The 25,574-nt window shown below is 39.9% G+C and overlaps 2 protein-coding genes and 1 long non-coding RNA gene across 4 annotated transcripts in view; 1 reads left to right on the plus strand and 2 right to left on the minus strand.

Moving 5' to 3' along the window:
• The window catches only part of LOC124211646 (uncharacterized), a 63,533-nt gene that overhangs the window by 32,591 nt on the left and 5,368 nt on the right, over positions 1 to 25,574 (plus strand). The window lies entirely within an intron of this gene.
• On the minus strand, positions 9,358 to 14,007 carry Got2 (glutamate oxaloacetate transaminase 2). The gene is made up of 8 exons (XM_046610933.2): positions 13,714 to 14,007; positions 12,274 to 12,430; positions 12,064 to 12,192; positions 11,649 to 11,870; positions 10,479 to 10,635; positions 10,275 to 10,373; positions 9,879 to 10,195; positions 9,358 to 9,790 (listed from the first exon to the last, which is right to left on the minus strand). Exons 1-8 carry the CDS (start codon positions 13,797 to 13,799, stop codon positions 9,668 to 9,670), a joined length of 1,290 nt encoding a protein of 429 aa, XP_046466889.1. The 5' UTR covers positions 13,800 to 14,007; the 3' UTR covers positions 9,358 to 9,667.
• Positions 16,935 to 25,419, minus strand: Kr-h1 (kruppel homolog 1). 2 transcript variants are annotated; one of them, XM_046610932.2, is made up of 2 exons: positions 25,057 to 25,419; positions 16,935 to 21,753 (listed from the first exon to the last, which is right to left on the minus strand). In XM_046610932.2, the coding sequence occupies exon 2, from the start codon at positions 21,725 to 21,727 to the stop codon at positions 20,216 to 20,218; it is 1,512 nt and encodes a 503-aa protein (XP_046466888.1). In that variant the 5' UTR covers positions 21,728 to 21,753; positions 25,057 to 25,419; the 3' UTR covers positions 16,935 to 20,215. The 2 variants fall into 2 exon arrangements, with proteins under 2 accessions (XP_046466888.1, XP_046466887.1); XM_046610931.2 differs by lacking the exon at positions 25,057 to 25,419 and adding an exon at positions 22,061 to 22,869.

The raw sequence follows: 25,574 nt of genomic DNA on the forward strand, positions 1-25,574 counted from the left end.
CTATAAACTTACCAAGTATAAGAAGGGGCACAACCCTTATTGTCTGACCAAACAGAAGATTCGATCCGGAGATTTGATATGAAATAGCTTCCGATGTTCATCCCATGAAATTAAAAGAATATGAAATTAAATGGAGTCATCCATGCGTCGATATTTTAATCTGATTGATCTCGAGCCACCTAGATCTCGGGCATAAACCGCCTTCTTCGTTTGCTCGGCAGTAACATACTTGCGTTCCGTAATCAGACAGCGGAGCTTAAATCTGTCAAGCACCCGGCTCACTGGCTTTAACAAAGTATCATGGCCTAAAGATACACTGGCTTCTGAAATCCGAATGCTAAATTGGACGGAGATCAGGTGAAATTGTTTGGTGGCCCAAAACTGACCAAAGGCTAGACGGATAAAAATGAAACCAGCGTTAAGTGGTCAGTCGAAGTTGTGTTACCATTCATTTTTCAAGCAATTTGATCAGTCGGTAGATTCCGAATGACTTGAAAAACCTGACGAGCAATGAATAATTTCTATGCCTTCCTCCCTCAGAAAATATGTTCAATTCAGGACTCAGTACAATAGCTTTTGCACCTTCTCATTTCATAACTGTGCACACCGAAGGTTCTGGTTGGGTCGCAAAGTGACGATGAAAAGGGGACAAAAATCTTACGACTGCTGTAGAAACCGAAAATTCGTGACGTATCTTCTTGTTTTACATCTCTCCAATAAATCAGAAACAGAAGTCGTATGGCTGACGTAAAGAAGCGACGTGACGTACGAGGAAGAGAATCAAAACCCGAAGCTGCGGGGGTGGAAATGTGGCATGGTGTTGAATCAATTTTCGAAACTTGTCATGACGGTACTGGACGACGTTGTTGATCATCTATGATATGATCGAACCAAGAATGCGTTAAATTGATACTCAAACCTAATTGTTTTACAAGCCATGAGTAATGCACTCGTGTTAAATAGTGTATGTTAACGAAGGGTTGATATCGTCGGAAAGGCGTACAAGGTGATGGATTGCGGCTCCGTTTCATCAGAGGAATTAACCCTTCAGCCGGAGAGAACCTTCCTGCCTCCGCGGTGCGCCTGATGCGCGTAATACAGAAATGATTTGATTAAAATGTAAAGGAGCCTGTCTGCCTCTCACCATACACCCTCTGTTTGCGCATTTCACGGTTCGCCTGTAAAAAGCCTGGGGGCCACGGCGTGACTAGACAGATGGCAGTCGCCGCAGTCAATGGTCTGAGAAATTGGATCGCGTTTTAACTCTCGCTCTTGCTCCCGGACCCCGTCCTTGTGTCGGCAATAGAAGTACGAGATATTTTCCTTCAATTGCAACTGTAAGTGCGTTAGCAAATAATCATCGTGATCTGGCAATATTTTGCCTGTGAATGTGAATCTTTCTCTGGTCTTAATATTCGGTGAAAATAGTGCCAGAACGCACCATTAGAATCCTCATTATATTATACATATGACCTGTAATCTCGAGATTCCTTTAGAATTATGAAAAAACTTCTCGATCGATAATCGGAAGACATGTCAAAGCTTTCCGTCTTACCTACGGATTCAGCAAATCGTGTTTGACATTATATTTAAGTTCACCGAGGCAATAACATTATCTCGCGGAAAATGTGGAAGTGACTAACGATACGATTTTCCAAATTCGTCGCTGAAGGTTCAGGGTCCAACAACCCCTTAAGCGGTCAAAAGGTGAAAGAGGGTGCGTTTGGAGAAGAACAAGAAGGCGGGATGAGGAAAAGGAGCGAGGCAATCACTGTGAGTGGGCGACACGCGCTTCGAGAGGGTTATCAGGTTGATGAGACCACGCGAGGGGCTGAGAGACGGGTTTATCAGAAGGGCTTTATGTGGGTATAACCTATAGGCTTGTACAGGGTGTAGTGACAGTGTCGTAACGCTGCAGTGAAAGGAATAAGGACAAGCTACTAGCCGGTGCGTTTCGGGGGCGCCATATGACGCCATGCCAAGGGCTGGTAATGACGACCGGGGATCACCACAACATGTGGCCTCTTCGCTGCGCGACCGCACAATTTGGATTAAAATGAGCAATTCCAAAATGTTGTATGGAGAATAAGTACCAGCGATAATGTAACCGACGCTTCGGAGTTCTCTCGTAACGTCCAATATGCTCTCGAATGTCAGAACATGCAAGGAACCACTATTAAACACTCCAATGCAATTTTATTTGTCTCTGTCATGCATTAAAAGTTTTAGGGGCGGTAAATACGCAAGAAAGAAGACAATCCACCGTACCGGAAGAATTCTTGAAAACTCAGTCGGAACATGAAGGCTTCTCGAGAGAGAATTTCCACGCAAAGAAGCTTATTAGCATAAATTCCAACGTGTGTAAATATCCTCTTCAGAAGCACTCTGCACTCGACAAGGTAACTGCAGTGAGGCCAATAGCAATACGTTCTACACAAATGGTTTGATCCTATACACTCACAATGAAAGGAAAAAAATTACTCGTTACAACTAAACATTTTTTTCAAGACCCTTCGGTCAATCTGAAGCGAGAATGTGTTGGAAGTAATCAAAGTTTTTTTTTTCCATCGTTTAAAATTAAACTAGAAACTTTATTTTGCAGAAAATTTACTATCGGACAAAATTTGCGATGAAACGAGAATGCAGAATCGAATCCAATGTGATTGCGTTTACCACACGACACTTAAGTTTGTTTACGAATTCGAGACGCAAAAAAAATCATTTGTTTCATTTGTCGATGAAATCTACCTGACCACGGTGAGCAGACAAAATTCAATTCCCGGGTTGTCGAATGAGTTTGTCGAATCTGAAAGTATCCCAATCACGTCATTACTTGTCGCGCACTCGGTTGCCCATCAGGGTTGAGAATTCAGTGCCTGCAAGCTGGACGTAGCGAGGCTGATGTCGATCTGTCAGATCATCGTTAGCCGATCTGGCATTTTCTGACGGCGCAGGTACCTACCACTGTATTCAGTATTGTGCATCGTTCGTCCCTCGACCGCTTGTGGACACCCACACCAAACAAAACTCGTCTGTACAGTCTCAATGGATGAAGATACCGCATTGCGCGCATTCGTGTTCGTGTTCTCCTAAATGGCCGCGTGAGTACGTGTGATCGATCACCTTCGAACCACCGACGAACAACTTCCCACAATGGCATTAGTAACTAGAATTTGATCAGCAGCCGAAATCCAGCCACCCACGTTGCCACTGTGCATGAGTTTGTTCCTACGCTAACGCTTGTTATCTGTAGATTTCTTAAGCATCATACCTAAGACTAGTATTACCATGATCTCTGTAATCGGTGAACGTGAAATATGACTCTCGAACATATTGCGAGGTTTCTTGAAATTCACAACTACTATAAAATTTTATGACTTTAAGCAACGAAGGATGTTTCAAATTCGATCTGGAAGTAGAACAGCAAAGAAACTAAGGAAGATAAATTGGATAGCCCGAACGGACCAGTCCTAGAACTTTATTTTAATTTTGTAAATAACTTGGGGATAACTGCGTTGATTTTGGTCAAAATCTAATCGGTTCCGTGTTAAAAGGAACTGCAACATTTGAAACAAAGGCCGTCGAATTCCGGCGATTCATTTTTGGAATATCACCGAACAGAACCTTGATCGTACACACATATCCATACGAATACCCGAAGTTTGTCGGAGTTGATTCTCTAGACCTGAAAACAATGACCTCTAGTGAATTCCGAACATTTATCAGAGTTTGCGATCTGTTCTGAGAGCGAAGCTTTTCGTTGGAAGAACTACACTTGACTGGCAAGTTCTGACTCATAATCGCCGTGGGAGTATCGTTCAGTGCATGTAACAAAATGCTTGAGGTAATCCTTGCTCTTGAGAAAGCCGGGAATGAAAAGTGTGCCCGTGAAGCTATCGTGAAGAAGATGGCAGACTCGCTACTGGTTGACGTCTCCTATTTATCTAACCGACCGCACTTATGAGGCCAAGTTCAAAAGAGGAGCCACTGAGCTCTATGAACAAGGAGATACAGGACACGTGCCACTTACAGCTAGCCAGCTACCTACTGCCTACTTCGCTTATCAAACTGGCGACAGTGTCGGCGGTACCAAGAACTGCAGCACACCCATCCCACCAGTTAAGGCTTTACAACCACGTAGACGAGTGTATCTGTCCATCCGCCAGCCAGCCTGCCTGCCTGCCTGCCTGCCTGCCTGCCTGACTGCCTGCTTGCCTGCCCGTCTGTCTCTCCCCCGGCGAGTTATCTCGCCGCCTAAACATCATTGAAGGATATATTCTGTCTCCCTCTGTCTGTGGGCTTGTCGCGGTGACGTGAATCTGGAGATTTCAGGAACGCTTACGTCTCAAATACTCCGATTTTAACACCACTCATCATTTCACGGAAAGGAAACATTCTGAATGATGAGTGACAAGTAATACAGCAAGTCTTCAATTTTCTTGAACTCGTCTAAATACAAAAAATACTGCAACGATAAATTTGGAAAGTACAGTTGTCGTTATTCTACGTGTGCAAGTTTAAAGCGGTAACTTTGTGGATAATGTTATTTAAACTACAAAATGTATGTTTGAAGCGGTCCTTTCGAGTTTCTTGCGCAGGACCCAGAGAGCCTTCGTCTCATCTAGTAACTTGATTTCAAAAGCTGCAACTCGCTTTATAAATACCCAGACGATGTTGATTAACAGTAATTAAACGATAAGAGAAGCTGCTGGTCGTTCAGCAAAGAGCAACAACACGATTGGTTTAAATGCGACCGTATTTACGTCGCGGAAGCAATAATATACAAACGCTGGTATATACCCACTCACCGAATTAATTGAATTGTTATGGCTTCCGGGGGGACTCCGTAACCCCTAAAGTTTCTCCCCGTTGACCATTCATCAGAGCCCCATCCATAGAGCTATTAAATGCATGTACAATTATTGTACGATTATATGTACGTTTCCATTTTTGCATCGGTTTGATTGTTTCATTTGAGTTGATGCATTGTATGTCAGAGGTTCATTTTTCGTGCAAGGTGGTGTTATGTAACTATAATCAGATGAGACTAATGCATCTGTAAGGTTAGAGTACGAATTCGTCCGTTAGTAGAATATCGAACCCACAAGTTGAACGACACAATTCAGCAAAAGTCGTCCTAGATTTCTAAAACTCGGCCGGTTTATGATCCCGCGCTTTTAGTCATCAAAGAAAAGTTCGAGGAATTTACGAAAATAGCAGCCTGCTAGTACCTCACAAAGACAATCTTCCAACTCTTTTTGATAACCACGAAGCAGTATGACATAGTTTTCAAACTTTGAAGATCCTTCGTTACTTAGGAGTCAAAAGGGTAAAATACGATATGCTGATTTTGTTGGTAAAACAGGCAAATCCGAAATCGTCTTGACAGAAGAAACTCGCCCGACAGCATTTTGAGTGCAGGCGTCATGGGATAACGAGAAGAAGGCGCAGGACGCGCCATAAATAGATGCATTATATACGTGAAATAAACCGTTGAAGCATCCTAATAGAATGCTAAGGCAATGTGTGGGCCAGAAGATGTCCTTCGGAGGGTTTCCCCCCTCTTGAGTTTAGTGAGGAGTCGCACCGCGGGCGACTCAGATGGTACAGAGCGATACAGCGCCCCCTATGACATGCCACAGATCTCACACCATTACTCAGTCAGTCCGGTTGTATAAACACTCGAGGCTGGTGTGACCAGCTAGAGTGGCCGGCCGCCCATCGTGCGTGGGACACCGCGTAAAAATGAGTTGTGTCAACGGATCGGCCGACCCCCCGTCTAGATGTCTCCAGGTGGGCATGGGTTGCTTTATAATGCAACCTTTCTTATTGTTGCTCGAACCTATGCGCCGTGGTTTTGTGCAACAGGATGCTTCGCGCCTATACAACTCGCGGCGGGGTGCTTCTGAGCGAACTCTACACAGATTCACGAACCATCGAATGTACTTATCCGTGCGTCTATACGTCGCAGAGGAAGGTTAATCTCAATCATATAATCGCCCAAATATCTCGCCGCGACTCAAATCACCGATTCAGATTCTTCACCTCGCCGAGTGATCTCTGCTACCTATTTCTACATTGTTATATAACCCGATATACGATATCCTCCGAAAGAAAATTACAACTGAACGTCCTGATTTTAGACACAAGTGAAATCTCGCTATTCTGTGTTATAACTACATTTAATGCTTTATTTACTGCCAAAGATACAACAGCCAAGATGGTGATGTCTAATAACGAAGAGCATAGAGTACATATACACAACGTAGATGCGCTCAAGTTTTTTAGTCAATGTATTCACCCGAATATGTGATTACTATCAAATAAAATTTTGGACATATCAGCTTGAATATAATCACAAAAGTATTTCCTGGAGACGAAATAGTATATTGTGTGATACGTGCTAAAAATAGGCGATATCTGAACAAGCGCGGCGTTCGGCAGGAACCGAAGGCGAATGCTGCCGTCACACGAGTCAGATATCGCCTATCCGCACCTAAGAAGAACGACATTTTTTTACAACACCTACGGGGAAAGATTAATTCGAGAAGAATTGAACGTGCCACTGAGAGCCCGCGAAGTTGATATTACGTAATTTAAGCTCAACGACGCAGTGCGTAGAATTGAGTTATTCGAAAGTGCACATGCGCAAACGAAAATGTGAAAAAAAGCATTTCAATTGTGCTTTGACTTTCGAAGCTTTGCGGGGTGTGCGTAAAGTTCCCCGATTTCTGAACAGTATTGAAAAGCGATGTCCGCACATGGACATAACTGATATGATATATTTTTTTCACACTAAGGATTTAATTTGCGCATGTGCAGTTTCAAATAACTCAATTTTACGCATTGTGTCGTTGAGTATAAGTTACATCACCTCAACTTTACACGCCTTCAATGGTGCTTCGAAGTTAAACTTTCCACGCAGATGTTGCAAATGACATCGTGTATGACACGTCGAATAGGCTATATTTGACTCGTATGATGACAGCATCGACTTTTCTGCACTTGTTACAGAATATACTATTGCCTAATATGTCTGTCATTGGGCTACACATTACGAGTTTGTTGTCGATAAATTTTAATTTCGATGAATCACAGCTAACCTTCTTTTTCACTCAATTTCTTATCGATCGCAAGAATTAAATTAGGTTGATTTCGATACTTTACCACAAAAATAATCTGTTACTATTAAATACCAGTGTCAAGCGATCACTACTGATTTCATTAACGGTCCAAAACGATCTGTAGATCACTGAAAACTGCATAAGAGAACTCTTTTAAGTATTGTAGGCGTTGTAGCATTGAATTTTCATCAAGAATATCGCATTAAAGTGATAGGAATGTACAATTGAGTTATCATTAGACATGAACAAGAATGAGGAATCGTTCCTTCACTATTTTTTTCATAAAATCGCGTCGGACGGCACGTGCGGATCGCAGAAACGCCGAGGCGAAGGGTTAGGACAAAGGGAGTGGTTAGTTGCGCCCAAGAAGAACCAGAGGCAGTCATTTGAAGGAATTGCTACGGAAGATCGTCCGGTCGCTCGCTGACTGTTACCGTCTCTTCCATGGCACCGCGGTGCTCTGTGCCTTGTGGTTACTTCAATTAGACGAAATCGTGCCGTGTGGCTGATCTGGAGGCACCGCCAATGCTGCCGCAAGGCACGAACCATGCGTTCGAATACGTGCTTCCACCCTTTATATTTATTATCATCAAAGCTCGCCTCCAGAACGACAGCGTCTCTTTGTTATAACCGTCCGCTACGCGAGTCCCAGAAAATGTTTTTATCCAATCAAGCGCACAGACGTTCGTCATTTGTTCACAAAATCAATTTCGCCCAAATTCGCTATCTTAAAGACGTTCTGACGATAATTTTACTACTGAGACTGTTATAATGAACAGTATTAATGTAGAGGAAGATTCTCAACTTTCAAGGAATATTTTTTTACCATGAATTCTGCGTTAGCAGTCACTCATTCGATATAACAAATTACTAAAAGTAGTGAAATTAACAGCCGATTTACTCATCTTAGAAAGTGACGGATGAAAGCCTGAATGTAAACAAAGTTTATGATTCGACCACTACTGGGGCAGGTTCCACTTTAAAGGGTTCAATTAATAACATTTTCTCATGATTTCCTGTTCAACTGACAGTTTATTTGACGATAAAAAAAAACTCTCGATGAATATTCGATCTATGTAATTTACATTTCTGAACAAATATTGATTTAACGTAGCGAAAAGACTAATTCAAGAAAAAGTTAAATACCTGTACGTGCTGATTATAAGACTATTTTCAACGGAATAAAACTCCGATGAGATTTAACGTAAATCAAGTAAGCAATTCAGAGAAACTACAGTTCCTTATTCTTCGCCTCACCTGTCGATTATTAAAAATTCAAAATATTAACGCAGCTTTCGCTGAATAAAGTTTTCTGACTTGTCACTATAAAGTTCTACTACATTTCTGTGAAATTAGACGAGTTATTCTTCATTGTTTCTATAAATTTCTTGATTAAAGTCGTACAGTTTTAAGTTACAGTAACTCGGTCATTCACAAAGAATTTCTTCCCATTTCACAGATTTTTTCCGACATACTTTTCAGAGTTTTGTCGAGAGTTACCGACAGAAATTTGCACAGAAGTATTTTTACCCTGACTCAGCTTGACCGGATTTACTCGTTTCCGCAATGCTATTTCCAATGAAGGTAGGTGTACCAGCAGCCAAACATAAAACCTAATGTTAAACAGTCCCGGTAGTCGGATGCTTTTATTGGAATGCGGACAACGACTAGTTTCATAACCCACTATAATAAGTTTGCTTATTTCGCAGGCTATGGCCTATATATATACCTACATGATATATGTATCACACGACGAACAGATACTGATTCTACCCTATCAATAATTTGAACGAGCTTACCCACCGAGTCATTTTTATATTGTACACATTTTACTTTGCAGTAAAAATTCTTCTGCAAGTATAGCAGATATAAAATACTATATTACATGAAAGTGATGCTGTAACGTGGAATTTTACTCACTGCAAGAGTCGGTCTGTTTTATGCCCCGAGTAGGATAATCAAAGTACTCAAATAATAAGCCCTACGCTACCGCTGAACGGTACTGGATACCATTCGGCGAAAACGGGCTTACCGACGGATCTTTTTTTTATCGTTCGAGGTAAGGCAAAGCAAGATATTACTGAATATAACTTGGCTTCCGGGATGAGGTCTCGTTTCAAAACTGTTTGTTGTCCAAGGACATTGCTGTCCGTATGGCAGTTGTGTGAAAAATATAGAGTGAACTATTGATGGGATTGAAATTGATAACTGAAAGATTTTGAAGAAAAAGCAATTAAAATATGACAACTTTATTCTACACATTGCATGTATGTGTTACACGATCGAATATAGAAATTACTTTTAGTCTTCACCAAACTGCCTGCAGTTGATATTTTGAAATTCGTTCGAAATGGATATAAATGCTTTATTTTCATCATAAAATGCACATCATCATCGTAGAGTAAGTGTGATGAATTGGAATCTTTATCATGTTCACCTTGATCTACGAGGAATTGATGGTAAAAGAAAAAAAAAGTTAAATTCTCTAAATTTTTAATCTCTTCTCAAACATCAGCAGCAAGTTACAAAGCGCACGTTACGCTTCACTTTGTAACTTCGTGGATGCCATGTGCAAGATATTCCACATTCTTGGAGGTAACACCAGCCATGGATATTCTGCCATCCTTCGTCAGGTAGATACTGAAATTCTTGGTAAGATTTTCAACCTGGGAAATAAATACATTGTTATTAATTTGTCAATTTGTTTATCTCTCATAATATCAGGAGTCGACCTCGATGAAAATTAATAATAACCTGAGGTGGCGTGAGTCCCGTGAAACAGAACATTCCAATTTGATTTGTGATATGCGACCAGTCACGCGTAGAACCTTCTTTTTTAAGATTATCACGGAGCTGCGTACGCACTGAAATAATTCGGTCGGCCATGCCCTTCAATTCGACAAGCCACTGTTTTTTTAGACTTGGGTCGCCCAAAATCGTAGTAGCGATGCGAGCACCATGTATTGGCGGATTCGAGTACATCGGTCTGATTAAAATCTTAATTTGCGACATCGTGCGCGCGGCTTCATCTTTGCTCGACGTAATCAACGAAAATGCACCCACACGTTCGCCTGAAAATGTAAGCAGGAAATGCTAAAATCTGCATTGTGAAATTCCCGTGAGACTGTGAAAATTTAACAAGATGCCCACCATACAATCCCATATTCTTGGCATACGATTGAGATATACAAAGGTTGTGTCCATCCTTGATGAACAGCCTCAAGGAATGAGCGTCTCTGTCAACATCACCTAGAAATCCAAATAGAATTAACACGTTGCACAAATTTTGTACTTAAATACACTAAAAGATACAGAGCACTGTGTATGGGTAGGAATATTTTGCTGTATTCTTACCGGAAGCAAAACCTTGATAAGCCATGTCGAAATACGGGAAAAGATTTTTTTTCTGAACGACTTGCGAAATCTCAGCCCATTGTTCAGGGTTAGGGTCAACACCGGTTGGATTATGAGCACACGCGTGGAACAGGATTATCGATTTCTCCGGAATTTTCTGTAAAGAAACGGTTGCATACAAAAGTGATTATTATTTTCTGTATGACCCCCCCCCTCGGAAAACTGCATTTCACTAATGTGGAGTAGGTGCAAATTCGCCAATTTCGTCAGCCCGATTCAAACGCGTCGAACGGCAATTTCTGAAGGAACTAGGACAAGTAAAATCGTGTGCATCACGGACGGAAGGTGATTTCACTCGTCTGACCACCACCTTCGCATCATACTGCTAATCACCTTCTTTCCGCCCCTGATACACAAACTAATATTTTAAACTTTATTCAGAAACGCAATCTTTATCCACTCCCAACAGTTGGTAGTATTAAGAGGATGTTATAGTCAATCTTTACCGAATGAGTAAAATGTTACTTATTTTGTGACTATTATCCTAGCCTATGCAACACTGATGCAAAAATTTCACAGTTGGTGCAATTTTACATGCAATGCCGAACGAAACTGCCTAAAAGCTTTTTGGATTCCTGTGCAAATGCCCCTAGGAAATGTATTTCTGCAGTAAGTGGTAATTCAATTATAGGAATACATTTGTTACCCTTACAGTTGCATAAAACCAAACTTTTTTAGTTCGTTATATTCGGCATTGTATGTAGAATTGCACTGACTGCGGTATTTTCACATCAGTGATGCGTAAGGTCTGATAATAGTCAAAATACGTGACATTCAACGCAGTTGGTAAGGGCTGACTTTATCATCCTCTTAAATATCGAATGATGATATAGATTGGGATTCTTTAATTCAGAAGGCAGCATCTTGCAGTAACGACAACAACTGGGTCTTTGTATGTAATTATAAAAGTCGTTTTTATCCTTGATTTTACCGTAGATTAACTTATAAACGTCCGCATGGAAAATAAATTGCATTGTATTTTCTGTTCCCCAATATTCCTGTAAAACCGATCCAAAACGATCGTTTGATTACCAGGCGCGACACCATTATCTGCTAACCAGGCCCGCGCCACAGATCCCAGTATCTGCATAAATTTTTTATTCAACTTACAGATATATCTTCTATGGCACCCTGGAAATCAAACCCGCAAGTTTTTGGCTCATAGTATCGATAGGTCTTGACATTCAAACCAGAATGTTTGAACAGTGGTATGTGATTGCCCCACGTTGGCGCTGGTAAATAAATATCCTTATGGCCAGGGAAAAAATTTCCCAAATATGCTGCACCGATACGAAGAGACCCAGTGCCAGAAATTCCTTGAACGGTCGAATTCTGAAAAATAATGCAAGCGTTAGATGTATACTAATGATCATTAACCAAAAACAGTTACATAAAACTAGATTTGAGAATAGAGAACGGAATTCGGTTCACCAGGGTTTTGTTTTTCAATTTATTCTATCAAAAACAATTCCTGAAAAATAAATCCTCTGACTGTGAAAACTTATTTTCTACTTTCTATGCTCACCAAGCCATTTTTTACTATATCGCTATTCTCGCCAAGTGCAAGGTTGATGCTATGTTTGCAGAATTCAGGGTTTCCTCCAATCGGCGAATACTCCTTATCGAGCCCACTCGATCCTATAATTTGCTCCGCCTGTCAGAGATGAAAACTTCTGTTATGTAAGAAAGTGTACAAAATCGAACAGAAAAGTTTTAAACCATCATTCGGACGCACCTTTTGGACGCTGGGCAGTACGTATGGCTTTCCATTATCATCACGGTAAGCGCCGACTCCCAAGTTGATCTTCTTAGGGTTACTGTCCCTCTTGTAAGCCTCCGTTACACCAAGAATGGCGTCAGGGGGCCCCATCTCAACTTTGTCCCACCACGCACTGTGTGCAGAAACAATAAACTAGATTAAAATCAGCTTACAGACACATTCAAATACCTGTTGTCTAAATCTATAACTAGAAAACCTATGACTTTTGTAGTATTGAAAGCTCTATACAATGTCTTCATGCGGTAAAATTTTTATCTCAACCTTTGACCGTAAACATAGTAATCTACATCACACTCGCTTCAAATTATCGCTCTCTCTCTTCATTCTATATTACTTTATTTCACTTTAGGTAGTTTATTCGTCATCTAGTATATGTTAAATTTTTCATTAATTCATTATTACTATAATTATTTTTGAATTCAATTTTTACGAACTTTACTACTGCGGGGACTCCTGCCAAGGTAAATAAGCCCTCTATCTATCTGTCTATCTATCTCTTATCAAAAAATAATATTCTATCATATTCAATCTAATCTATGACTAAGCTGCATGTTCAGATTCAGCCAACAGAAGATTTACAATGGATTTGATCTGGGATCCATATTGTTATGTAATCCATATTGGAAAAGAATCAGAGGTAAGGATGATACATATGAAATTCATGCTGGCTACTTAAACTAAAGAGGAAATTTCTTTTTTTTGGTGTTTTGTTCTACATTTATCAGTTACTTTTCGAAATTTAAATCTAAATTATAGCCAAGTCCCAGTGTCATGAAAATTATATCTGCCAAATTCTGCAAACTTGTACAAAGAATTAATTGTGCACTAGTGAAATGGTTTGGAATGAGTTGAGCGTAAAAAAATTTCTAAACTGTAATTCTGATCCAATATTGTGTTATTGTTGGAGGTATGAAAATTAAAACTTTCTAAATTAGTTCACTAGCTGGAAAATATTTGTAATAATATAATATATTTCCCAATTTATGTTGCCTGTATTTACGGCTGAATAAAAATGTTGCAGTTACATAATTTCGTTCGGACACATAATCCGGGTGAAAAATTGTAGATTTTTTCAATGGCAAAAATCGGGATTAGTAATGTCTCATCTATTCATAGTAGATGAAGTAATATTTCAACTTTTGCGGCTAAAATCTATTAATTTTTTTACACTAGTAACAAAATGAGGAAGAGGAAAAGAGAGAAGAAGAATGAAGGGAGTAGAAATTTTTTTCATTAATATAAAATATGAACTGTAGATCGGCAAGTAGACAATCTAATCAACGAATATAACGATCGATTTATTTCCCCACCGGAACATCGTTATCATGTGTCAAGGTCAAATGTAGTATTCCAACTATGTATTACGAGAATTAGAAATAATTTAGATAAACTTACATGTTTTTGAGCGAAGTCGCGTAAGCATGGTTGCTGATTTTTAAACAATTGAACGAAGTCGCGAGTAACTTTGTTTTCTGCGACATTGTCGGTTAAATTATAATGAGGTGATTTTTGCACAAACAGCAAATGATGTTGGTCGGAGCAGCTGGTGAACTTGAGCTTGTGAGTTGGAAGAGTGGGCCGTGTGGGGCTAGCTTTGAATACTCCACAGATAGTGGAAACGAGAGAAAAATGCGCAAGGCTGCTCATGCGCCGTCAGGCACTGCCAGTATTGTGTTACGTCAAAATGCCCTCCACTGTCGTCACAGGTTACTAAAATTTTCCAAGGTTACTTAAGGTTATCTGGTTTGTTTAGAAATACAACTTCGTAGAGCCTGATCACGTCTCGCACCTATTGATAAATTTGGATCTATCAACATCATCAACAAATTCACCTAATTTGTTTCCAGTTTGTAAGAACGGATCTGTCACTGGTCTTGGAAGCAAAATAACCAACCTTCGGTATAGAATTCATTCATCTTGAAGTCGTAATTCTCCCACACCACTCTCTTCATTGGTTGGTTATCTTCCATAAAAATGAAGCATGGATTACCATTGACGTAAGAAGTACGATTAAAATCATACGGCATATTCACTGAATTTGTGATGTTAAGCGAGCACTGCGCTGCCTGCTCGGGCTTAAACCGAACTTCTGAGTACTCGAAGAGTGCCAGCTCGAAATTTGAAATGAATCAGTCGTTATAACTGTTCAAAACCCCAAAAAGAACTGTTGTTTGTAGCATAAACAGTGAATTACTCACTTAAACCCGTAAAATTAATCGGTTCGAATGTCGATACTTTCAAGTGTTTTGAGTGTTGTTTTGAGTGTGTTTGCGCTTCACGACGCTTTTAAGAGCTTGCCTATGAACTATAAACACAACCATAACTGAATGGGTGGCTCAACGGAATGATTGATCGATTAAAAATATTTAAATTGGCTCTCCTTTACAGAGGAATTCTGACAAGTACGTAATCTTTCGGTCTGTTTGCGTTTCAATCTGTCAGTAACATTATTGAGTAACACCAATGAATTGATTGCTCGTTCGAAATGAGGTAATCCGTCCTGCGCGACTCGGTCAGTAAGACAGATGCCTGACTCATAAGTGTTTGAGATGTCATCTTAAAGATGGCGTTGAGTAGGAGTACACGCAAAGACGTTCGGCTCAATGTCAATTCAGAGGTAGATACAACAGTTTTCTATATTCACTGACTTGGGCTAAAAGTGTCCACGAGGATATTTATCTAGCTCAAACCCGGTCTAACCGAAGAGACCGATAGAACGTCGAGTAAATTATCCAGTTACCTTTATCGACCGAGTCATTTTTGTACTACATATTTCTGGGTCTTATACGTATAATTGTAGGTCAGGGACTTTAAAACGAATTGAAGGAGTACAAGATATTTTACTGCACGAACTTTCGACTCACTAATCCAACTGTTTCTTGATTTCTAATTAAATCGTACGCTCCGATGATAATATGTGACGCATTTCTTGGTTTTGCTATGCTAAATTTTGCTATCTGCATTCAAAGAAAGGACTTATATAATTTACGATCCAAATAAATACTAACTTTGAACGATTTAGTAAAAGATCTTGAGATAGTTGAAAAATTTCTACCAAAGCTTCTATCTCACTGAAAAAAAAATCAAATTTGAACCAACTGCCAGATCGCGTTTCATATTTGGGTACTTTTATCCTGTAAGAACCTATCCTGTAACACGATGAGTATTGACTGAGAATTTTCGAAGCAGACTTCATGAGAATGAAAAAATTTATGACCGTTGTTTCACCGACAAGCCGTGTGGCTTCTTAGTATGCCTTGAGCAAACATAGAGAAATGGACAGCTGCAGTAAGAAACCGAAAGGTCAGTTCGAGGGTTCGAACTTTCCGAGCTAAGGTTCGCCGACCTCTTCCACCGAATTCGGGCGCTTCCCTGCCCAATGCTTATACGCCAGTCACCACTGTGATGGCACCGTTCTTTGCCCCACGATGTGCATGGCTGAAGAACTCGTGCTGTGTAATGTCCGGGCCACCCTAACGACACAGCGATCCACATTGGGTCATTGAACTTACCCCGGGGCTTTATGCACCCTACCGAATTTTGTTGAATGGCTAGGGGAAGTAGATTTCGAGGGTGCCGCAGCGAGGGGAACGGGAAGACGGGGGCCCACCTCGTTTTTCGTTGGATCTAAGCTGTGCAGTCTGGTTGGCGCCTAATTCCAATACATTTAGTTTCATTTATTTGATTCTCATTGAATAGCCAATAAAAAAATTGTCACCAAAGTTATGCATCAATAAGTAATTGAACTTTGTCAAAACTTCGATTTATATTCTATTCGTCGATTATCTAATGGCATGCACTGAAGGAAATCTGGTTCACTATTAAGTTGAAGATTTTCCTAACTTTATATAGAATTGTGAACTTGACGTTGTTAGAGCTCACAAAATTCTTCAGCATCTTTCGGAAAAGTTGAAGCTTGGGAAATTACGATATCCACACATAGTAACTGAAAGTCTTTATTATATGATAAGATTTATCTCTAACAAAGGAATAATAATATTATTATATAATATGATTAATAATGACGATAATGATAGTGACAATGATGGTGACGATAACTGTAATTGAACTATACGAATAAATCATGTTCATGCCAACAGACAACCTTTTAAGAGTCAACCATTGGTAATTCTTTTTTTTTCTATTTTCCTCTTATTTACTTGCTTCTTTATAGGAATAACTAAATTTTGCGTCCCAAGTTCTCCAGAATTAACTGCTGGTTAAATTCGAATGTGGTTAGATTCGAAGAAAGAATGTTTTGAATATATAACTCAACAGGTGAATTTGGAAGGTAGCGCAGCATCAATGTGTTCGCCATTCCGGATTTCACTCCGGCTGGAAGATCATTTTGAGAAGTTGATAGCTATCAAGTGATGCTTCGGGTCAAAGAAAATTATGGCAAGTGTAAATGATACATGTTTCGACAATCGAGTCAATGCTGAAAACAGAAAATTTAGCCGGCTAAACTATTAGTAATCGATCATTTAAAATCGTAATATTGATCGCCTCGAGTGTCCACAGTTTTAAGTGTTTTGAGTGAATTCAGCCCGCTAAATTCATTCGTATTCGGTGTACATACGCTAGTGTCGAGGGGAAAAAATACGAATTGCCAACGGTTCAGACTTAAATTTAAATATAATGTTTTTGTTATTATATACAAAAGAAACAACGTAACAACACACAGCTTCACAACGGTCAACGAGATCCCGCAATTCACTGCAGTTTACGATAGAACTGCAACGTCAGCGGGTTCTGTTTACATAACTAACTAGTACACAAACTTATTAACGTACTTCGTTTTAAAATCAAAAGTAAACTTATAAGTTATCTAGTAATATTTATATTTATTTTTATTTTATATCAACAATAATAATAATAACTTATAAGTATATCCAGTAACGTACAAGATACATTTTAATGGCAGGCGGCTTGCGTCACATTGGCGCTTTTAAGTGTTATACGTTATGTGCATCAATAATTGTTATGCCAAGCTGTTGTATGTATATTCTTATTTCTTTTCGCAGTTACCATGATGCAATGATGATGATAATATTAATGGTAATAATGATAATAATAATAATAGTAATAATAGTAATGCTGGTAATATACATATAATATGCAGGTATTTTTTTACATGTATTTATATGTAAGTAAGGCGGATATATATATATATATATATATATATGGCATATATATGTGTGTTATGTTCTTCTTTGTTCGAATTATCTCACGGTGGGCCTTATTCAAACTTGACAAAACGGAGGAAGATCGTGATCGCACATGGTATATAGGTAGACGTAATATATATTGCGTATAGATTAAAATGATTGGGAAATGAGATGAGAGTAATGAGCTGAATATGCAAATACCGTATTATCAAAGGCATCCGATGGCACGTCGACAGAGTTTTTTTTAATCATTTTATTTAGTTTACTATTTACTTGTATTTTTTTCTTTCCTTCAACAGTTTTCTACTACATCGTATTCTGAAATTCGTTCGAATCACACAAATGAAAAGTTTTCACGTAATATATAACGGCGTTGAGAGAATAAATGTATATTTCTTTTTTTTTTTTTCTTGTTACTTTTAATCCAACATGCCAAATCCGCCATACGTGACAAATTCGCAACTCTGCATTATTGTTGTTGTTATTATTATTGTTGTTATTATTATTGTTATTATTGTTGTTGTTGTTATTGTTACTACTACTACTACTATTACTACTACTACTACTACTACTACCGTTATTATTATTATTATTGTTATTATCATTATTGTTGTTGTTGTTATTAATATTATATTATATGTATATATAAACGTAATATTATTATATTTTACACGTAATCAGTTCGATGTGCCCGCAGCAGGGAGACAGCGTGGCGCGGATATAGGTGGTATACATAGTAAACTACTTACACATCCGTATGTACATATGTATGTATTATACACATACACAAGAAATTTAGTCGAATGGCATACCTCATATACTATATTAGTATATCCGCTATATATCAATCGCTGTCGGACCGCTATGCACGGCTTGTAAATGTAATAGGACCTAAAGACGACATAACTTGATTGTTCTATAATTTACTATTCTACTATTTCCTTACTCCACGTTACGTTTCGTGTTTTTTCGCTTTTTCATTCCTTTTTCTTTTTTTTTTTTTTATATCTCTTTTCATCACTGAACCTCGTGCCGTTGCTATTGCAATTCTTCATCGGTTAAATATATACAAATATACGCATTTTTGCAATCGGGTTGTGTGTGAAGGAACATTATATATACATATATAAGATGAATGGTATATTAAATCTGATTTAAATATGTATATGTACATTTATCACGGGATCAAAAAAATTATATTCAATTCAGAAGCTGCTTGGATATATTATCGCCGTGTATAATGACAATAATAACAATAACAACGATGATGATGATAATAATAATAATAATAATAATAATAATAATAATAATAATGAGTTACACGGAAATAAAAAAAATTAACCATTACAAGACGAATAGTATATAGTTATATGCAGATAATCATAATAGTAATAATAATAACAGTTACGTTCATTTATAAAATTATGATGCGTGATATATAAATACTTGGATACGTACATATACATATATACGCTTGTACTGGCAGTGGGCTCAGCTTATATTCTCAATACTCTGGTATAGTACGGAGTTGTTATCACAGAGATGTCAATTTTGTTTGGTACTTCACAATATGTATATGTATATGTTTAGCAATGTAGCAACTTCGATTACTACGTACAAAATTTATTTCGGTGCCACATAACCCAGATTACGGAAAGAGAGAAAGAGTGAATGAAAGGTATAATGAAACACAAGCGCGCCCCGAATCGATTCAATCATAGTTATGTACAATTGAACTTGGAAAATATTTTCTCCGATACGAGCCAATTAGGAACCCTAATTGATTCCTTTCGCAGTCTCTTATATCGTGTAGTTGTAGGTAACATGAAAACATCGATATAATATGTACAAGTTTGAATTTGAAAACAATTATGGACGTTATAAATGGTGAGAAACCATTGATCATTTGTTCTTATATGCATACAGTAAACAGAAAAATTGTATATTACATACATTATAGGGTGATAGAAATAATAGTTGATGATATAAACAAATCCGTAAGACGTAAAATGAAAACTGTAAACAATTTTTCATTCCATTTTCTTGTTCCGTACGTAATTCAGTTAGCTCACGCGCTTACTTATGCGGCACACTCGTTTACCATTAATACTATACTCGTGAAAAATTGCATCAATTTAGAGGAAAAAAGCTATAACGATGATACATGTATTTCAATTAGGTCTTTGCATTAAAAAGAATCCTGTCAATTTTTATATGTGTAAAAAGCAAAGAAACTCATCAAATTAATCTAAAGATGTAACTGTCAGTTATATTACCATTGAATTTCGCTGATTTTGTAATACATCATCATACATTGTCTTATTTGTTAATCTCGTCCATTTGCATCAATTTATGTTCAATTAAAATAGGGTTTTTAGAACTAATTATTTTAAGTTTCTCTGCTTTGTACAAAAATTTACTATTCAATCTACGACTGACCATAACACCATGTCAATAATAGGAAAATTTGAATCACTTATGTTAGACATTACCCATAACGTTCAGTCATAGTGAAAAATCTTTTGTTTCGACAGATTGCATTCAGAGGCGCATTATAACGATTTCAATGTAATCTAGTTCTTCTCCGCGTTGCAACAACGGTTAAATCGCGACGGTACCCGATAACCGTAAGTTGTGAAAAATCGTTTATATTACGCTGCAACGACAAACACAGGGCACTTTGAAAAGTCTGTTAGCGATTGGACAAAATCCACCGTTCGAAGAACGAACTACGACGCCCTGGCGTACTGGATGACAGAGCTCTGTCTCTGCGAGGCGATGCCAGTCCTCTCACTTTCCATAGACTCTAGTATCATCTTGCTACGTTTCCGGGGCGGAAGAATGAGCGTCTCTCTAACTGGAACGGCGAGGTCGAGCGGATCAGGCGATGGGGCCGGGCTGACGGGGTTGCTGCTCGGCGGTGTGAGGATGGGCTGCCGCTGGAGACCGCACTCTCGTTGCCGCTGTTCTTCGACGACTTCGAGGGCAGCCTCGACGCGACGGCGAGCATCGTTCCCGGGGAGATCGAGCAGCGCGCACTCAGCGGCGGGATCGGGCAGACCGTAGGTCGAAAAAGCGGCAGCGGGTGGTGGGTAGAGGTAGTAAGTCTCGGGCGAGGGCTGGAAGGTGCGATCCTCGGCCGCGGCCGCGGCTGCAGCGGCAAGAAGCGCCGGATTTACACCGGTCGGGCTTGGCGCGTGACCGCTATATTGGTCGCGGGGGTAGAGGTAGTAGGCGAAGTCGCGGGACTGCGAATACCCGGTTGCCTGCGTCGCAGGGTCAGTCTTATTCTCCTTGTCGCTGCCGACCCCGCCGCTCGAGCCCAGCTGCGAAATCTCGATGACGGGCTCGACGGGTGACGCGTTCCGCGGAGAGCCCGAACCCGGTGAATCGGAGTGCGTTTTTATGTGCAGCTCCATCGTCTTCTTCGAATTGAAGGTCTCGTGACACAGCGTGCACTTGTATACCTTCTCGCCGTAGTGCGCAACCTGGTGCAGCTTCAGCACGTGGTTGTAGCCGAACGACTTTCCGCATATGTCGCAGGTGTAGGGCTTCTCGCCTGTGTGCGTCCGCGTGTGCACCTTCAGCTGTTTAGAGCAGGTGAAACCCTTACCGCACTCCTTACAGACGTACGGTTTTTCTCCCGTGTGGGTACGCATGTGAATCACCAGCTGTCCACTCTGGATGAACGTCTTCGCGCATTCCGAACACTTGTGGGGCCGTTCGCCCGTATGTATCCGCATGTGGCGGTGGAGCTTGCCGCTGTGTTCGAAGGCCCGTTCGCAGACATCGCATTTGTAAGGCCTTTCCTTGGTGTGGATTCGCCGATGGACGCTGAGGTTTTCCTTCACCGAGAATGACTTGTTGCAGTATTCGCACTGGTACGGTTTCTCACCTGTGTGTGTCCGGAAGTGGCGTGTGAGGCGCGCTGGGACGGCGAATGTCTTGCTGCATATGTTGCACCGGTACGGATCCTCGCCCTCCTTACTGTGCGACCTTACGTGACTTTGATAAACGCTCTTTTGGCTGAACGTCTTGTGGCACATTAAACACTGGTACAGTTTGTCCTCCGTTATAGACTCTAGAGACTCTCCCGATGGTCCCGTAAACACCGTAACGTCCGGACTGCACACCAGATTCTTCACAGAGTTCATCGCCACTATATCTGTCACTCGACTCGCAATCGGCATCGGTGGAGCCTCCCGATTTGACAGCCCCTCAGCCGGGTAGAAGTTCACCATTTTCGGTACCCACTCCCAATGTTTACCTGGAAAACGAAACAAAAACGATGTTCACATACGTCGGTACCAGTTCTTCGTCATAAACCTATGTTTCACACAGTCGACATAAGACGTACTTGAAATTCTGAAATTCTGAAGTTTATTTGAATGAATAGATCGAACGGTTACTCCGAAATTCGCATGAAGAATAGATGAAATTGTCATTCAATTTGTGTCAGTTTGTAGAAAAACTTGCGACCGATAAGTTACTGTAATTTTCATTCAAATTATGATTTGGAGCTTCAGACGTATGAAAATAAAATTACGACACCAGTTCTTGAGAACATTTCGTACCCGTGTCTGTAGTTGATGTTCCTTTTGAGAGGTTCGTATTCTTGTAGGTCATTTTTTGGCTCGACCGAGAAACACAACAAAGCGACGTGTGTTCAGAGTTTTGGCTTATGACAAGAGAGTTGACCAATATCGAGGTAGGCAACATGAGGTAGTTTAGTTCGAGGTTGATTGAGGTAGGTATTTGTGTGACTACTGAAAGTTACACAACGGACGATGAGCACCGATTTTATTGCGTGTGCAAATCGCTAAGGCACGCTCCGGCCGCGCTCGCTCCTTACTCTAGAGATTCTAGTGTGCGTATGGCTTGATTGTACGGGCTTTCCCAAAGCCTCGCGTATTGCAGCGGAACCCCCACCATCGTTGCCACTATCTTTTCGGCCCAAAACACCCACTTATGCAGTGACACGCACGCGCGCATGCACGCCATGTACATACCTCCGAGCCTCCGTTCGACCTCTCTCGGCGCTGTATACATACCGTAGACGTGTACATGTGTGGATACACGCGCAGATATCAATGAGCGCATGTCAAAATTTATAACACCAAAAAGTTAACCCGGTCAAAAAATTCCTTTTCTTAACAATTCAAAGAACAATCGCCTCACAAGTTTTCTTTGAAATTCTCTGAGCCATTTCGGAATTCTCTGGAGAATTTCACAATCAGTTATATTTCAAACGGTGTAATTTATCAGAAATTGAATCACCATTAATCCATTAAATACCCAGAAAGTACAGTTTCAGCAAAATTAATGAATATTCTTTAAGGTATAATATAAATTGTGCAAACTGAATATAAGGTATGATTGTTTATCTGAAAAGAGGAAATTCTAAAGTTGAAATCTACCTCTAACTTTACGTATAATGTCACATCTCTGGAAAGGATTCTTTAACATTTTGTAAAGAATCGAAACTTTTCAGAAGGAAACATAGAATATCATTAACATCAAATTTTTACTGTATAAGTTAAAAATGAGTACAGGTACTATTGCGTGCGTAAGGATGACATTATAATATGAACCCGAATTTTTTTTCGTACCCTGACATACTGAAATGTCGGGTGAGCCTGTGTTTATTGATCTTGCTCTGACGTCACCTTGAGTTTAACGTAGCGAGAGACAAAATTTCCTCCGTCATTCAAACTCGCGCGTACATTTTTTGTTGCAGGTCATTGAATTATTGACGAGTTTGAAAAATAGCCAAGATTATACCGCGGGGAAAGAATTAAATACATAGGTAGAAGAGATATGGAGGTTTTATTTCGAAAATAAAAAAAGACCATCTGATTGCTCTTTCTGTTTTGCCGCCATCGCTGCAGCTTCTCTAATAACACACAAACTGTTTGAAACCTTTGAATGGAATGTACTTGTATTTCATATTATATACCCCTACTTTTAATAAAGATCTGACCGAAATCACCGTAAAGAATTTTCAGGACTTTCTTTGGAATCGTATTGAGTGAGTACAGTTGTCTCATATCCGGTTCGGAACGTTGGATGTTTTTGTTTCCTGATGAAGCTTAAGGCGACAATTCCACAATCTAGTGAATCACTCTTGAACGAGACAATGAAATAGAATTTCTTTCCCCCATTCGGCAATTTAGACGTTGTAGAACAGTGCATGCTACCTACATCGATTATAACAAGTCAAAAGATTATTCACGATTTTACCGACAGAGCAAAAAGCTTTTCCAAAATTTCGTAAATTTTTGTCAGGTGTGGTTCCATTAGCTGTAAATTGTCGAATGCAAGACGGAAAATCTATTTCGCTACCCAGTTCCTAAGTAATCAGCAAAATTGCATCCAAAACCGTATAGCGGAACAGTAAATATAATAATTTGAATGACCAAGAAGAAAAAGTGCGGAGCACGAAGAGTGGCGTATTTTTGTTTTAAGCAGCACTCGTGTCTGGCCAAGTCATAGTGTTATCACACCGGGATAGCCAGTATCAATGTGGTAGGTTGCTGCACGCGCGTCGACCGAAAGCCGGAGGCAGTAGTCGAGGTTGGCTCTGCAGTCGGCCTGACGGGAAACCAATGGCCGCTGCCTCCACGTGTATCTACTACATTTTTTTATAGCGATCACCGACCTCGTGCAACGCGCTGCGCGCGATGTAAGGACGGTGCGTTACATCACGGATCTGTTAGTTATACTGTGAATAATGCGATAAAAAGTATAGTTATTTTTATTGCCATCCAGTACTCGTCGCTCCTGACATTCCCAAAACCGCAAGAAAAAATGCACGCGAATCAGCCCCGAAACTGAGGACCAGATTATTGATTCATCAAATCCCATGCCGCTCGAGAAAGGGACGGGAATATGATCCTGACGAGTCGCAACCATCGCCACTCTAACGATGCGCGCTGCATTGCTGCGCAAAATGCTCGCACATACCATATTCTTTTTATTCAAAGAACACTGCGCAAAGTTGAAAATCAACGGCTACCCAGGAATTATTCGATTACTATGTGACACGACTCATCAAACAACCTAGCTTTCTCATACAATGTCATCCATAGACCATAGTTTAGTTTTTTGATCATTTGGACAATTTTACTGACATTATGAACTGTACTAACACTTGGTTCATGTTTGTACTCAAATATAAATCAAGCCATGAAATTTACCATTTGACACATGTGTCATATCTTACTCATCGGATGGTATGAAAATTAAAGGACAAAATCAAATTTTTAATTCAATCCGAAAGATCCTTCGTCTTAATCAGCAGAATCCTCGTGACGCCCTTCCAGATTTGCGACACCGTTTCGGCTCGTGACATTTCGGGAAAATAAACTATTGTAATTCGGTACTCTGAGAAAAATATTTGCCGCAATAATTCAATTTGATGATATTTCATTTCTAGGGTAAATTGTAATCAGTTTCTTTTTAATAATTATTAGAATACCGTATTTTGCAATCGCTCACTGTTCTGAATTAAAAATGACGATAATTTCGAGGTAATAAGGATAATGAGATTGAAAAAATGAGTGTTACATACCTGATTGCCTTTCTAAGTCCTGTTGTCTTCATATGATGAAAATTAAATGATCATGTTCCAGAGTCACGAACCAGTTTTATCAATTATATGTCTTATTATTTCTCCGTTTCAAATGTCCCGCGGTATATTAATCCGCTTAGTTCGCAGAGTAACTGGCAACACTTTTGAGAAAACCACACAATAAAGAGGAGCCGATGTATCGTATAGTTGTATTTGATCTTTCGAATAAAACTTTGGCTCGTTCAGTGAATTATTCCTCTAAAACTGAGGGAAACCGAAGGACCCGCCTCGGAATGGCCAATCATACTGTGTAATGTTTACCTCCTACTCGAGCCGAAGAGCGGCGGAAAGGATCGACGCGTCCCGAAGCGAATTGCCGAAGCCAGGGACACCGTGCTCCGAGTTCCCCACCCGTTTCGCCCCCCTCCGCGTAGCCGAGACCCCTGAACGCCAGCGCGACGACGACCTACAATTTAGGACGGCAAAGTGTTTCTCTCAGCACGTGGAGGCAGTCGTCG

Source organism: Neodiprion pinetum, chromosome 2 (genome assembly GCF_021155775.2).
Source record: "Neodiprion pinetum isolate iyNeoPine1 chromosome 2, iyNeoPine1.2, whole genome shotgun sequence".
Classification (NCBI taxonomy): Eukaryota; Metazoa; Arthropoda; class Insecta; order Hymenoptera; family Diprionidae; genus Neodiprion; species Neodiprion pinetum.